General features: G+C 39.7%; 6 protein-coding genes across 6 annotated transcripts; 3 read left to right on the top strand and 3 right to left on the bottom strand. All coding sequences in view use genetic code 12, as the record gives it.

Annotated features, from left to right (window-relative positions):
* Positions 1-260: 260 nt before the first annotated feature.
* On the bottom strand, positions 261-2,590 carry RJT20DRAFT_29336 (signal recognition particle subunit). Its single transcript, XM_064919582.1, has one exon. It carries the CDS (start codon positions 2,280-2,282, stop codon positions 339-341), a length of 1,944 nt encoding a protein of 647 aa, XP_064776237.1. The 5' UTR covers positions 2,283-2,590; the 3' UTR covers positions 261-338.
* Positions 2,591-4,245: 1,655 nt separating this feature from the next.
* Positions 4,246-5,850, top strand: RJT20DRAFT_126120 (alkene reductase). The gene has a single exon (XM_064916675.1). It carries the CDS (start codon positions 4,390-4,392, stop codon positions 5,611-5,613), a length of 1,224 nt encoding a protein of 407 aa, XP_064776236.1. The 5' UTR covers positions 4,246-4,389; the 3' UTR covers positions 5,614-5,850.
* A 282-nt stretch (positions 5,851-6,132) lies between these two features.
* Positions 6,133-7,216, top strand: RJT20DRAFT_126119 (uncharacterized protein). Its single transcript, XM_064916674.1, has one exon. The coding sequence runs from the start codon at positions 6,146-6,148 to the stop codon at positions 7,145-7,147; it is 1,002 nt and encodes a 333-aa protein (XP_064776235.1). The 5' UTR covers positions 6,133-6,145; the 3' UTR covers positions 7,148-7,216.
* On the bottom strand, positions 7,217-8,351 carry RJT20DRAFT_126118 (uncharacterized protein). Its single transcript, XM_064916673.1, has one exon. It carries the CDS (start codon positions 8,194-8,196, stop codon positions 7,381-7,383), a length of 816 nt encoding a protein of 271 aa, XP_064776234.1. The 5' UTR covers positions 8,197-8,351; the 3' UTR covers positions 7,217-7,380.
* A 730-nt stretch (positions 8,352-9,081) lies between these two features.
* Positions 9,082-10,240, top strand: PRP45 (mRNA splicing protein). Its single transcript, XM_064916672.1, has one exon. The coding sequence runs from the start codon at positions 9,163-9,165 to the stop codon at positions 10,198-10,200; it is 1,038 nt and encodes a 345-aa protein (XP_064776233.1). The 5' UTR covers positions 9,082-9,162; the 3' UTR covers positions 10,201-10,240.
* Positions 10,241-14,642, bottom strand: RJT20DRAFT_126114 (uncharacterized protein). The gene has a single exon (XM_064916671.1). It carries the CDS (start codon positions 14,248-14,250, stop codon positions 10,345-10,347), a length of 3,906 nt encoding a protein of 1,301 aa, XP_064776232.1. The 5' UTR covers positions 14,251-14,642; the 3' UTR covers positions 10,241-10,344.
* Positions 14,643-15,378: the final 736 nt, after the last annotated feature.

Genomic DNA, 15,378 nt, shown 5'->3' with positions numbered 1-15,378 from the left:
TAGCATGGAACATACCGTTTTCGGAAGTTCGCTTTTTCCCGATCGTGCTCGTTATCTAATGAGCCAAGCATTTCATGCTTTGAATACAAATAATAGAAGTGTTGGGAAAAATTGCAAATGATTCCTCTTGTATTGACCATTTTTCAACATTCGTACTCGTGTTCTGGTTGACTAGGGCAACAATGTCCTTTTGTCAGCCGAGGCTTAGTAGGATGCCTTTCACAAGGGCCGATTCTATAGCCGTTAAAATTCTACAAAAGGCAGCTCCCGCAAATGCGGGTGTTACTTATGAATGAACTATGTTTCAATTATACAGTAGAGAATATTACTAATGAAATCTACTTCTTTCCCTTCTTTTTCTTCTTGTTCTTACCCCCAGAAGTAGTAGCACTTACGGGTTGTACAGGGACAGGTGTGGTTTCAAGGGCACCTTGATGTCCTCCACCAACTTTCTTCTTCTCCTTCTTACTTGGTTTGTAATATGATCTTAATTTCATTGGAAGCCATCTCTCTTCGTCAAGTGTTATTTCCGATTCAGGCTTGTACACCTTGCTTGCAGAGAAAACTGCCTTCTTTTTCTTCTTGGTAACCTTGTTAGCAGAAGCCTTTGCTTTTAATATTGGCTTTGCTTTGGTTGGAATTAACGTATCTATGTTGGTTTCTAATAAAACATCAATTGGCTTAGAAGAAGACAATTCTTCGACTGGTAACAAATTTGTTGAGGAGTCGGTCAAGATGGATATAATCAATGTGTCCTTCTCATCGAATTTAGAAAGAAATTCAAAGATTTTGTGTGCTCCTGCTTCATTACCTTGATTTAATGCTTTGAAACCAATTATTCTTGTGAAGTAGTAGTAATTGACGTCGTCTTGTAATACCTTCTCTTTGGTTGTTAAAAGTTTCTCAACCAATTTGCTCAAAAATTCAGACAACTTCTTGTTCAAGTTGAGGTGTTCATATACTTTCACAAGAGTTCCTACTAAGACAGGAATAAGAGTTTCTTGTTGCAAATTAAACTCAGTTAATTCCTCCAATATCTTTAAGGATTGATCGAAATTATCACGCTTCTCATTCACGAACACCAACAACAAAACAGCAAGAACTAAATTATTGGAAAGCTTCTCTTCGTAATTTGTCTGAATGTATTTGTATATCTTTCTACTGACAGTTTTATTTTCGGACTCTTCATTAAGATCTTTAAAGCTGATATCAAGCTTCAATAACAACTTGAATGCCAAGGGAAATAAATCACCAGGAAAGTCTCTTAAGTACTTGGTGATGAAGGCATCATTCACTTGAGATTTACTTAAAGTACCTGTTGCATATCTCAACAAAACATTATTCTTGAAAATGACTTGATATTGGAATTTGGTTAATTTCTGACTCAATTTATGCAAATTTTGTTGATAGTTCAACTCTCTATCTATTAAATTGAAGTCCTTTTCTTCATTGTTCAATGAGTAGAAGTTATTTCTGACGATTAATTTAATCATTGCGTCGTTGATGGCTTCAACATTACTATCGGTTAAAATATCCAAGCTCTTGTCAGTTTCTCCAAGAATCTCATATATATATGCCGAGGTTATCTTGATAGGCAACAATTCCACCAACAAGTCATCCTGGGAGAATGAAGAATTCTGTTTCAAACAGACTTGTTCAGCTCTTTCCAAGAGTTCGAGGGATTTCTGGAAGTTGTTGTTAGATAACTCAATCAATGCCTCATTGAAGAATAAGTCATAGTTTTCACCATATTCTTCTCTATTAAACTTTGATTCGATCTTCTTTCTTTGATTAAAGTTCAATTGAGAGATAATCGATCTCTCATTGATGATTAAATCCAACTTGCTGTCATATTTGTTGTTTTGAATTAAGTCCTGGTACAATTCCAATGACTTATTGTATTCACCTATCTTATAGTAAGTCTGGGCGGTGATGTGTTTCAAGCCGCAATTGATACCTTCATTGTCGATTTGAGACTTGTTGACTAAGTCTATCAACTCTTCTGATCTTCCAAGCTTGTAATACACATATGCTACTTCCAAAATGAGAGAGTTTGAGAAAAATTCTCCAGTGGGGATCTTTTGGATAATTTCGTAAGCTCTGTAGTATTTATCCAAGTTGATCAAAGAAACCAAACAGTTCTTGAAAGCTTTCAAGTCATGGAAGTTCTTCACCTTGGACAAGTACTCGTACGAGACAGAAAATATATGCTCGTAGTCCGAGGTATCGCTGTTAGCTGATACATTCAACTTTTTGAATGCCTCTGCTATAGAATTGCTCATATTCTACCCTCTCACCTGCTTTCCTGGTACTTTTGCTATTGATCTGTTATTGCAACTTCCATTAAATCATGCCCTCCATAAGAGTCGTTCGTTCACAATTTTTTTCGTGGGTGAAAAGTCGTGTGGTGGTTGAAAAGTTCGAGGTTTTGCGGCATGGATGCACGTGATGGGAAGTCCGACTAAAATGACGGGGTAGAGGCCTTGTGGGGAGCAATGAAGAGATAGAGTTTACCTAGTAAGAGGATGTAGGGGAGCAACGGAAGCTATAAGAACGACCGTTAAGACATTTTGAGTTATATGATTAGACTTTGAAATATTCATATCACTAGTTATATAGTTTGGTTCACTGGATATATAGATCCATCTGAATCATGTCTTCATACTTTAAGCCGTGCTGTGGATGCAGTACCATTAAACATGGTATAAGTCCGGTCATGGTAACCAAAGGCAATAAAGCTAACATTACAGTATGGCTAACATTACGATACACCACATAAGCGAAAGTTATGTGGATTGACCTAAGTTCAACACACTCTAAAATAATGGCATTTGAATATCCATTAACCTCTATGTTGTATTCTGTTAGTAAGAGCAATCTAACTTTAAGCTGTAGAAGGTTGGAGGGAAAACAAAGTACTTCATACCTGTAACTATCAATATGAAATATAAGGAGTTGAACACTTGGTGAGATTTGTAGCTGCGTTGTAGCTGCGCATAGGGGACCCGATTTCCTGACAGTAAAATTCCTTAACCATCAAGTATGACTTGGCCCAAAGCAACTACCATATCTATAACTGTTAAATGAAATCAACCTAGGTAGAATGGCGGTTATCGTAGTGATTATACGCAAATCCTTGCTTAGGCTTAAAATCTGGGGGATGGTTCCCTCCTCGTCATACTAATGGTTGAACTCTTCATGTTTAGTGGTAAATCTGTTCCATTAATGTGTAGGTAACAAAACGAGGAGATATTGTGTTGTCCCTGAAAATCAAAGATGAAACCAAGAGGAATTCTATCTACATTTAGAAGACTCATTTCGTTCATTTCACCAGAAGTATCCGGGGGTCCGTTGGATTTGCTTGCAAAATAAACTTTGATGTCAGCATTTTTTGCATCACTAAAAAATTAACCTCGTTCCCAAATTGGCAATGCCGAAATTTTCTGATTATCATATCGAAGATTACAAATAAGCAACACGAATTTGCGGCAAAAGGAATAATACCCTGAGATCTTAAGCGATCATATACGAATGAAAATTTCATACGATACAGTCTTCCTAGTGTTGTATTACTCATTTCAATTGTATAGCACCCAGGTAACATGAAAGGAATTCGTCCCTAGAGGGTTGTCATCAACTACACTATGTTCTTCGATTTGTAATAACTGAAGATACTCCTCAATACGTACGTCACAGGATTTATTTTCTCTCAAACTACACAGCGCATTTCATGCTTCAACTTTGCAATTCTCGCAGAAGAATAGTAAGATTTAGAATAACCACAGAGTTGGCTCCGTCCCGGACGGACGTACCTACAATGGTATCAGAGCCGACACAATAATTTGTTTTTGTGCTACCCCTGGAGGTCCGTTCCCAAAAGGCCATAACTCCGGAATTCAGGTGTAAGCCACCAAACCAGCGTAGGGCAACAGACATACATTCTAACTAATAGAGACCGGGTGGCTTCTTATTCTGAGATTAGCCGATTCCTCGCCCGAGCGGGAATGAAAAACATGCACCACAACAATGATTAGAAATCAACCACCATCCGTGCTCGTGCCATGTCCTGTCATCTCACTTTTCTATCAAAGCCAACGGTATTATATTCATCGTATATTCCTTCTTATACACACGCCAAATACGACCCTACACTATGAAGCCACTATGAAGCATTAGTAATATAGTGGTTTTGTGCAATATGTGCCAAACGGGAAAAAGAAATTGTGCATCGGAGCTGCGAGTGTATGGAACATTGTCGAATTTTGGGGCAATTGAAAGAGTATAAGTAGGAGATCAGCCAGTTGTTTGGATACAAAGTTATAGTCTCCAGCAATTGATTCAGTCAATATCACCTCTCTTGCATCTCTCCACTCCACCTATAAAAACATAATGTCTGTTAAAGTTACCCCATTGAAGGACACCGCTGTCTTCGAATCCATTAAGGTCGGTAAGAACGAACTTAAGACAAAGATCGCTTTCCCTCCAACCACCAGATTCAGAGCTTTGGACGACCACACCCCATCCGACTTGCAAGTCAAGTACTACGATGACAGATCCAAATTCCCAGGTACTTTGCTTGTTACTGAAGGTACCTTTGTTTCTCAACAAGCCGGTGGTTACCCAAATGCCCCAGGTATTTGGAACGACAACCACGTTAAGGGTTGGAAGGCTGTCACCGACAAGGTTCACGCCAATGGCTCTTTCATTTCCACTCAACTTTGGTTCTTAGGTAGAGTTGCCCACCCAGCCGTCTTGAAGGCTCACGGTTTAAACCCAGTCTCTGCTTCTGCCACTTACGAAAATGAAGCTGCCCAGAAGCTCGCCGAGGAAACTGGTAACCCAGTTAGAGCTTTGACCACACAAGAAGTCAAGGATCTTGTTACAAAGACTTATGCCAACGCTGCTCAGAAGGCTATTGAAGCAGGATTTGACTATGTTGAGCTTCACGCTGCTCATGGATACCTTTTGGATCAATTCTTGCAACCATGCACTAACCAAAGAACTGACGAGTACGGTGGATCTATCGAGAACAGAGCTAGATTGGTTCTTGAAATCATTGACCACTTATCCGAACTTATTGGTGCCGACAGAGTTGCTATCAGAATTTCCCCATGGGCTACTTTCCAAAGCATGAAAGCTCACAACGACACTGTCCACCCATACGCTACCTTTGGTTACTTAGTCCACGAATTACAGAAGAGAGCCAATGAAGGAAAGCAAATCGCCTACATCTCTGTTGTTGAGCCTCGTGTCAGCGGTATTCTCGATGTTGATCCTGAAGACAGAGCTGGTAGCAACGAGTTCATCTCCAGAATCTGGAAGGGTGTTATCTTAAAGGCTGGTAACTACTCCTACGATGCTCCAAACTTTGACTCGTTGAAGGAGGATGTTGCTGACAAGCGTACCTTAGTCGGATTCTCTAGATATTTCACATCTAACCCAGACTTGGTCCAAAGATTACACGATGGTATTGATTTGAATGCCTACGACAGAAACACCTTCTACACGAAGAACAACTGGGGTTACAACACCTTCTCCACTGCTAAGGAACCAGTTAAGTTTGTCGAGGAAGACGAAGTTAAGAAGGTCGCTCAGGCAATCAAGGCTCTTTAAGGAGTGGCTCTTTTAAGGATTGTTTTATATTTAGATAAAATCGTGGGATTTACTTAGACGAAATTAGAAATTAGAAATCATAGATACTTCATATACATAACAAATTAGAAATTAGAATTTAACATCATGGATAATTCATACATAACAGAATAGAAATTAGAATTTAACATTATAGATACTTTCATATACATAATAAAATAGGAATAGAAATAGAAAAAGAAATAGAGAAAATAGGACACTTCTAAAGCTATAGGCAGATTCTGGTACTCAATCAAAAAGACTAGGAGAACTTACTAACCTATTGAGAACCTCACATTAAGATGCTCCTAATACTTATTCGTTACCCTGTATGTAGTTCATATTACCCCAATAATAAACTTGCTTCTCTTCAATGTTATCTATATAGGATGAAAAATTAGCACATGACCGCTCACGTGGCAACAGGAAAATTCAATGAGCCATTGAAAAGTCAACGAAGTAAGCAGAGATTATAAAGATGTAAAGTGGTATTAAGATAAGCTTGGGACATAAAATGTTGGTGAGGAACGCTTCAAAGTACGGGGCTAGCGGTCTCAGATATGCTAGAAGTATATCCACGGCTCAGTCATGGAAATTTGAAGCCAGAAACAACACTATATTGAACAAGTTCAAGGACATAGAGGAGATCGAAGCTCCATCTAAGTTGGCTCAAGAGTCATCTTTGCCTGTGATAGAACAAGATTTGAAGACGAAACCTCGCCAACCAAGTAAAAAATTGCCATTTCTTTCAGACAACAAAATTGAAAATGACCCTAACTACCAAATGTCTGGCTGGAAGCAGAAAATTGGTCAAGTTTTGATTAAAGCTTTTCTGATTGATATGGACAAATCTCGTGCTGGTCCTGTTGCTGCTTCTATTTACTTTGGAGAATGCAAAAGACAAGGATTATACTACCCCAACGAACCTATGTCAGACACTGCTAAGTTCTTTTATGAAACTTTGAAGTTGCCGAAGTCATTTTCACAACAATATCAAATTGCTCTCTTGCACTACTGGATGTTATCAGTCAGAATGAGAGCTTTGCCTCATAAATATGGTAAGAACTACCAACAAAAGCTCATTGATAGATTATTCAGCGATATGGAGTTGAGAATGTCACAAGAGTTGAAGATCAACTCCAATAGAATTATCGAGGGTTACTTGAAGGACTATCATACTCAGTTGATTGGAGCGGTATTGAGTTATGACGAAGGTCTCATGACCGACGATATTACCTTTGCTGCTGCTTTGTGGAGAAATGTCTTCAACGGAAATCCTAACGCTGATATGAGACATATCGAAGCTTTATTGGGATATGTCAGATCGCAATTATACGTTTTGAACAAGATGACCGACAGAGAGTTCGGATTCGGAAAGTTTGCTTTCGTTGCCCCAGATCAAGTTGTGCAACCATTAACTAAGGCTCAAGAGGCTGCTTTAAAAGAAAAGGTAAAAGCTGAATTTGCTGGACATAACTTGCCATCCCAAAGAAGTGTCTTGTCCGTGGACGAGTAATTTATATTTATACATATTCATTTCAAAAGCTACATGTACATATGAAAAGTTACATCGAAAACACCAACTTGGGTGGATGTTTAATTGTTAAATATACAAATTATAAATAAATAAAGCAAGTAAGAAGAGAGTTATCAACATTTTGTGAACCTAGAATTGAATAGTTACGTAGTCAGTCCAAGCTTGGAATTGCCCATAGCACCGGCTACCGAATTCACAAGTTTGGTATGCATTTACAATTTACCCTTCTCCGTGAAAGTGTTCTTATCCTCGGTCCAGTCATGACCGTTTGTACCTCTTATCATTATATTCATTGTGGCAAAATCCTCGCCTTCAATGGCCCCCTTTGTGGCGTTGTCACCCAATGTTATGTCCTCGTAAAATCTGAATCCAAATCTTTCGTAGATAGGAATGTTGTCTGGAGAAGAACTCTCCAAATAGGCGATATTATTCTTCGAGGCATCGATGTGCTGAGTAAACATGTAATCGAACATTTTTCTGGCATTACCTTTTCCTCTAGCAGCAACGGTAGAGCCCAAGTAAACCAACGTCCAAACTCCTTTATTCCTGAATCTGGAGTCTGTGGAGAGGATTCTTTCACAAGAATCGTGCAATAAAGGAAGCATTCCATAGAATACTTTTTCGCGGCCAATTTCGCCGAACATTTGCCAGACCTTATCATAGCCGGACTCCATTAGGACACCGAATGAGTCTAAGCCGTTTTCGACCGAGGTAGGTGTAGACCAGATTGCTACAGTTTCGAACGAGTCGGCAGTTTCATTAATACCCAAGCATAAACCCTTCGAAATGTGCTGGTTAAGGTATGCTTCGTAGAGTGCCAATTCGCACCTATCTTTCTCGGCCTGATCTGGAATATGAGATACAAGCAATTTGGCTAGGGCGTCAGTACGGAAAGATGCAAGCAAGGTCAAAGCGGCCTTATGGGTATCCTTATGGTTCAACACCCTGAGGTTGGAGTATTTTGAAGGTGTTGTTTTGGGAATAGCAACGGAGTGGAAATGATTGTTACTATTATTGGCCGTGGACATGGTGAGTTCTTAGTTAGTGAGATTTTATAGTGGGGAAGATAGAAATGCGCAGTAATAGCGGTGTTATCGGTGGTAGCAGTAATTAGACGGTTACGAAAGAAACTGAAGTTAATATGGATAGTATGGATAATAAGCAAATATTCATACCTTGGATAGTCCCTGCTGAGATCTACATCGATATCCCTCCAAGGGGATCCAAAGACCTATATATGCCCTAGACGTCACCTCATACGTATCAGGTTTGCTTCCAAAAAGGGAAGCTTACACCCAAGCGATAGTAGAGAAAAATTGGCGGTTACAAGGCGCGCATCGGAGTTTCCTAAAATCGCGGAATGCGGGAGATGGCATGTTGCGCTTCTAGTCTTTGTGGAATGTAGAAGAGAGGGACCCATTGAAGATGCCAATCGAGAACCAATTCTGGGGTCCGAAGTCTATTAATGGTGGTCTTTTTGCTTATTTTCATGGTTATTAGTGACTTTAGAGTTTGGGCTCCTGTTTGACACCGAAATTATGGGTATTTGTGTGGATATAAATACTTGTTGCTGTGCTCTCTCTTTCCTCTCACTGAGCACAAGAGTACTGATAAAAGAAATACAGATTGGAAATTCTGGGTGATGCAGACAAATACACAGGATTTGGCACTCTTTAGTGTCACCTACCAAGAAGTAGACATCACTGATAATCACAGATATAGCCTCCCTCTGCACTACGCTGTTCAAAAGTGAGGAGAACTCCAAACAATAGCCTGGTTCTATCAGCCTGCCTCTTCCCATTCATACAGCTAAGCGGATGTGTGCCGTGCCACGATTTCCAAATCGGTAAACCTCCTTGCCGCTGTCTCTTTTAGGGTCTGAAAGTATATACAGGTACGTACTTTCTATACTTCTTCTGTAACCATTTACCACTTGATATAACTAATATATAAAACTGTTTTTTGCATCCTACAAAAAGAGCACTTTTACCGCGATGTTCAGTTCCTTACTACCGAAACCGAAATATGCGCCATATAAACCGCCATCGAGCATTGTCCCGCTGTCATCGGGAGCCAAATCAAGACAATTCGTCTCCATCTCATCACTAGCATCAACATTGCCAAGCTCTCAAACTTCAGCTATAGCGAACCCCCACAAATCAGCTACAACTTTATCAACAATCATCGTTGACGCCGAAGGAAATATAGAATATGACTTGACCATTGCTTCAGCAGCTTCAAATGGAACTCGTAAAGTTCAAGCATCGTATGAGGATACCATTCCACTAAAAAAACTTATACCAAACTTGAAGCATCATTTTCCACGTTATGATTTGGAGACTTGTCCTGACGACAGCTTAAAGGAATGCGTTGAAGAAACAAGAGACGTTGTCTCAGCAATCATTAATAGTAAGCTTGGAATAGATGAGAACAAAAAATCCAGTGATGTCACTTATGTCAAATACAAAACAAATAGCGTCATAGACAATGAGGATGGAATAGAAGAAGAAGACGGCAGAGGACGAGAAAGAATAATTCAAATACGTAATTACCAGGAAGATCCAATGCTACCTCCGAAGTTTAAATTGCGTAAGAATAGACATAAGAACCCATCTCCTCCTCCACCTATACTTAAGGATACAAGTTCATCACAGGCAAAACTCACCAAAGAAGATCGCGAAAAGTGGAGAATTCCAGCAGCAGTTTCAAACTGGAAAAACAATCAAGGATTTACCATCTCCTTGGATAAACGTATGAAAGCGGCCAACGGGGGTGAAGATGGTAAGGCTGCAGATGTAAATATTGAAAAGTTCGGAAATTTGTCATCTGCCTTGGAGGATGCTGACAAGCAAGCAAGGGACGATATCAAGTTGAGAAACGAAATGTTGAGAGAACTAGCTATAAAAGAGAAGAAAGAAAAAGAAGAAAGATTGAGGGATTTGGCAGAGCTTACTCGTAATGAAAGATTCAATAGTAAGAAGCGGTCTAAGCCACATGACGACAACTACGGCAATAAAAGAAACCGATACTAATATACAGCATTTACGATAGATCATAACCCTTAGGAATAATACACCTTATATTTAATTTGCCTTTTGACATAAACTTTATAACCATGTAGGTAAATCTTATAATACAGTAAATATATCTCACTTAATGTTACTAGTAGATGAACGTTAACGTCTACTACTCTTGCGGGTAGCCTTTCCTCTGGCCTTGTCTCCACCATCGTACAACGACTTGTCGAAAGCTTCCATAGCCTTGGAGTTTACCCACTCCAAGACTCTTGATAAGTCTCTTTCGTCTCTCTTCTCGTCAAGCTTTGCTTGTAATTCCTTCTTCATCTTTTTCAACTCTTCAATTTCTCCATATTCAAGTGCTTCTTCGACACTATGAAGCTTTTGACGTTTACGTGGAAGCACCTTTCGTCTTAGGTTTCTCTTTCCCGTCACTATTTCATCTTCATTCTCGCTCTCACTTTCCTCTGGGGAGTTCAATTGCTCTATTTTCTCATTCAACTTTGCGATATCACTTTCAATCAAGAGCTCCTCTTCTGGCGCCTTGTCCATTGCCAATGCTTTTCTTCTGGCTTCAATGCTCAGAATGATGGCGTCCTTTACACTGAATAATTCTTTACGCAATTGCGCTTCACGTTTACCCCAAGGATTCAACCAAGAAATCAACTTCGTAATCTGCTCGGGTTTATCGTAGAATCTCCAATTAGAACCGTTAATCAAAGGATCAGGATACTCTTCAATGACTTTTCTCTGCATGGGAGATAATGTCTTTATAAGAGAAGCCGTCTTCAAGGCCCCTTGATAGTCAATAATGACTTCCAGTGAACTAGATTTGATGACTTCTTTATTCTTAAAGTCAAGATCAAGCACCTTTGACGATGCCTGAACAAATGCTTTTGGAATTTTATTGAAGTCCATTTCTTTAATCTGAGTTTTCTTTTCCTTAACTTCTCCATTTGATGATTCCTTTTTGATTGCTTCATCCTGTTTATCGGTTCCTTCATTTTCATTGTTTATTTGATTCTCGTTGGCATCATCATCTTCTTCTAAGCTTTTGCGTTTCTTGCCCTCCACTTGCTTTAGTTGGAACTCTGCACTTGCTCTTTCCACATTGAACTTTTCACTTTCTTCAAAGGAAGTTTTGAAATGAATCCTCAAGTCTTCGTTGGAAGGACCTTCAACCCACAATCGTCCCATGAGATAAGTCTCATCCAATACTTCATCCTTGTCATCGTCCACATCTTCATCATTTTTACTATCTTTCTCTTTTTCCTCGTCTTCATTCTCATCGTCTTCGTTAGAACCACCATGTAAAGTTGGCAAACCATTATTTTCAAACCACCAGTATCTGTTGTATAATCTATCTTTTCCTAATAGCTTGACTCTTTGACAGTCCAACTCTGTGAGCTTTTTCTCAATTTCTCTTTTGTCCTTTTTGATTTGATCAAGCTTTACAAGGGAGTCCTTTCTGAGGTTCCAGAGGTCTCTGAACTCTTCATTGCTTTCTGATAATTTTAATTCATCTTCGCTCATTTCCATGGCCTTTGAATAATTTAATCTAGGGCGTTTAGCAATTGCGTCCTCCTTCTCTCCCTCCTTAGTCTTTTCGTCGCTGCTATTTTTTGTAAGTAACTCGCTGATTGCTATATTGGCTTTTTGGGCTGCGTCCAATATTGTTTTGTACTCTTTGATGTTATCCAATCTTTCTCTTCTTAACACAGTTGATGCATCGAGGCATTCATCGATATAATTTCTAACTACACTTCCTGTAACGAGTAACTCAACCAAGATATTTAAAGTCTGGAACTTTAAATCGATATCCAATTCCTCGTAGAATTGAGTTAAGACTGTTTCAGGAGTAGGGTCCATGGACTTTGGTGCAAGCTTAATGAAGACTTTCTCTATGATTTCCTTGTAAGCTGGGACATACTCAACTAAAGACAAAACTCCAAGTAAAATACATTGCCAATTACCATCTTTGAAGTTTCTCCTGCGGAGACGGTCGTGCCAGGCTGTACCTTTGTAGTTCATCACCAGGTAAGCATTGTGCTTAAGGTTGTCATCTCCATTGATATCATCAACTTCCATTGTATCGTCATCATTCTCTTCATCTTCCTCCTCTTCATTGTCAGCCTCCTCATTATCAGCAACTTCGTCCACTGTTACTTCTTCTTGCTTTGGTTTAGAAGTTTTTGACTTTGTCTTTCCACTTTTATCACTATCATCACCAGACTCATTTCCAGAATCTTCGTCATCGCTTTTAAGTATCTTGTCGTCTTGCTCGCTATCTGAGCCACGTTCATCATGGTCGTCTTGGTTGTCCTTCCCATTGATAGCAGAATCTATAAAGGAAGTCTTATTCGGTAAGTTGATTTGCAATCCAAAAATCTTCTCTGATTCCTTAGCTGCAGCCAGCTCTTTTGGAGTCGGAACTGTATTTGAAACGATTGCACTCAAGACTGCACACCATATCTCATCAAGTAGTTCACATCTACCCAAATCATTGAATTGATCCAAATTCCATCCCATTGCGAATACAAAGTCATCAAATGTAAAAGTATCCAACTTTAAGACAGTGTGATACACATTAATAAAAATCCAAGATTGCAAAGCTGACTGTATTTCCTTGATATTATTCGAAGAGAGACGCTTGACTTCTAATAATTTTTCTTGTATATCTATTTTCTCATCTTCATCTTTTTCGGATTCTCCCTTAGTTGCTGCTAGTTGCTTCTCAGCTTCTTTGATATCATCTCTATATTCTTTAACCAAATGCTTATTCCACGAAATTGCATTGTCGGGTAATTGCAACGCTTCTGGCAAAGGTTTTGGATTTTGAATGTCAAATTTGATCTCAAGATCGTCAGTAATATGCTTCTTGGTGGGTTGGAGGGAAGATAATGTCAACGCGTTAGTAGCTGCGGTTGGAGTAGATCTCTCCGAAAGAATGCTATCTTCATCCAATTCAAATTCCTTCAAGAGCTTTTCTGGTAAATAATGAGTAGGGAACTTCTTCCTAAAGGATAATTCAGCATTTGCTTTATCGTTAATGTTAGGAGTTCCCAGTTTCTTTCCTCTCTTGTGTGATTCATGGAGCGATCCGTTTTTGGGTGCAATGGGTGCAAAACGGCCATTCTCTTTATTTTCATCCTTAACTCTCTTTCCCCTTCCTCTGCCTTTTGGAGCTGCTGGAGTACCATCGGCGTTCTTTGCAGATCTTTTGGTTTTCTTTGTCTTTTCGCCATTTGCTGTAGAAGAAGGTTTACGGTGTACTTCATACTGAGTCTCGCCCGTTGGTGTTGAGTCTGCAAATTGTTTTAAGTCCTCTGGGAATTCCTGTGGGATTCTATACTTCTTTGCGTATTTGTCTTTCACAACCCATGGAGCACCAACCTTGTGAGAACGAGACATCGTTAATTTTATAAATGTCTTGATCAACCATTTGGTAAAGTGATTTCTGTCTCGTGAGATATGGTCGTTTGTAACAATAGATTGCTGCATATCATTCAATCTGACCACTAAATATTTAGTAGTAACTCCTTCAGATTGGCCATACTGCACCTTTTCCCGTATAGTGCCTCTTTGCTTGTTAGATGTGGGCAGAGATTCGGTATCACTATCATTCCCATTTGAGTTAGCAGAAGCGGCTGTGGCTGCAGATGATCCTGAACCTGAACCCGCTCCTTTGATGAATATAGTTTCACCAGGGAAGTAGTCATTTTTGAAAACTAAATACACTTTATCGACCAACTGGTCCAAACGAGTGATTCTGTTGAATTGAAGAAACCGGAGAATATGCTCACGAAGGGCTTCTGGGAAGTTCTTTTCCACTCCCTTGATTTCTTTCTCTTCACTTTCAAGTGCTTCGAAGAAGTTGAGACATGAATTTCCTGTTATCTCACACACAAACTTGCGCTTGCGATAGTAATCCATTCGACTCAAGTAATCTTCGTAGTTGAGAAACCATTCTTTGGTCTGGGGTATGAAGAATACTTCTACGGATAGATCCAGTGGGACTTCAGGCGGTGGGACGAATGTCACCTGCTTACGCTTGTACAACACCATGGATAGATGTGGTGATTATGGAATTTCGAACTTTTGCGGTGATCTGGGCGGGATACTCGATTCTGCTACTGGAGCTGGTAAAATTCAAGATCGTTGGGATTGTTGCTTCTGAGACGAATCCAGAGCAATTTTGATTATGAAAACGATACGATAGTTAGTATTTCTTGTACAATCGATGTTTGTTAGTGATAATGTGTTTTTTCGCCAATCAATCTCAAGTCGCTTTCGGTATTTACTGTTGAGGGAGTTCGTTTTTTTTTTCAATTTCTAGCAATAGCGTTCTCCTATAACTTCTCGCGTCTGGTCAACAGAACCGCCGATTCTATTAATGGCCGCCGGATGTCTGTGGTGTAAAAGACCGCTTCAAACAAACCAAAATATACAAATTAAAAAATCTATCCTCCAACGGAGAAAAAAAGATCCACCATTTCACAGATACAGAATAGTGGGAAATTCGATTGAAGACATCAGTATAACTTCGGGTTATGTACCGGATATTGCAGCTATATGATGGCAGCGCGTTGTTGTGTGTGTTGAGGGAAGAGGTGCGAAGTGAGAGCGGATGAGGATTAGGTAGTGGACGAGATCGGGAGTCGAGGGTGAGGACGAGGGGAAGGACGAGGGGGAGGATGAGGGTCGGAGAATGCGAATGGTAGAGGGAGAGTGTAAGAGAGGGTGTGGGTGAGGTTCTGTTGCTAGAGAGAAAGGAGTTGAGTTGAGTTGTGTTGTGTTGAGTTGTGTTGTGTTGAATTGAATAGAGTTGTGTTGAATTGAGTTGAGTTGGGTTGGGTTGTGTTGTGTTGTATTGAATTGAGAGAGGAGGGTTCCACTTAGGAAGAGAATCTAGTATAATATAAGATATGGCCAATTTATTTTTTCCTATAAATGTGACTATTTACTGTTGCTATTACAGTTCCCAAGACTCCAGTGTAGCACTTTACATCAATTCCATTTCTGGGTATTAAATACCACCACAAACAACAAACTTATATAATTTTTTTCTACACTCCACCGTTCATTACCACCGTTATACAAAGTATCACAGGCAACAATAATCCTGTTCGAGTATGTTCCGGGGGTATTCTCATCCACGTGATTACCGCTCACCCTTGCAGGTCGAGGCTCGGG

The sequence above is a fragment of the Scheffersomyces xylosifermentans genome, assembly GCF_036884685.1.
Source record: "Scheffersomyces xylosifermentans strain CBS 12540 chromosome Unknown RJT20scaffold_2, whole genome shotgun sequence".
Taxonomy (NCBI): Eukaryota; Fungi; Ascomycota; class Pichiomycetes; order Serinales; family Debaryomycetaceae; genus Scheffersomyces; species Scheffersomyces xylosifermentans.
Note: the sequence above shows the minus strand (reverse complement) of the source record. Positions and strands in the feature narration are given on the sequence as shown.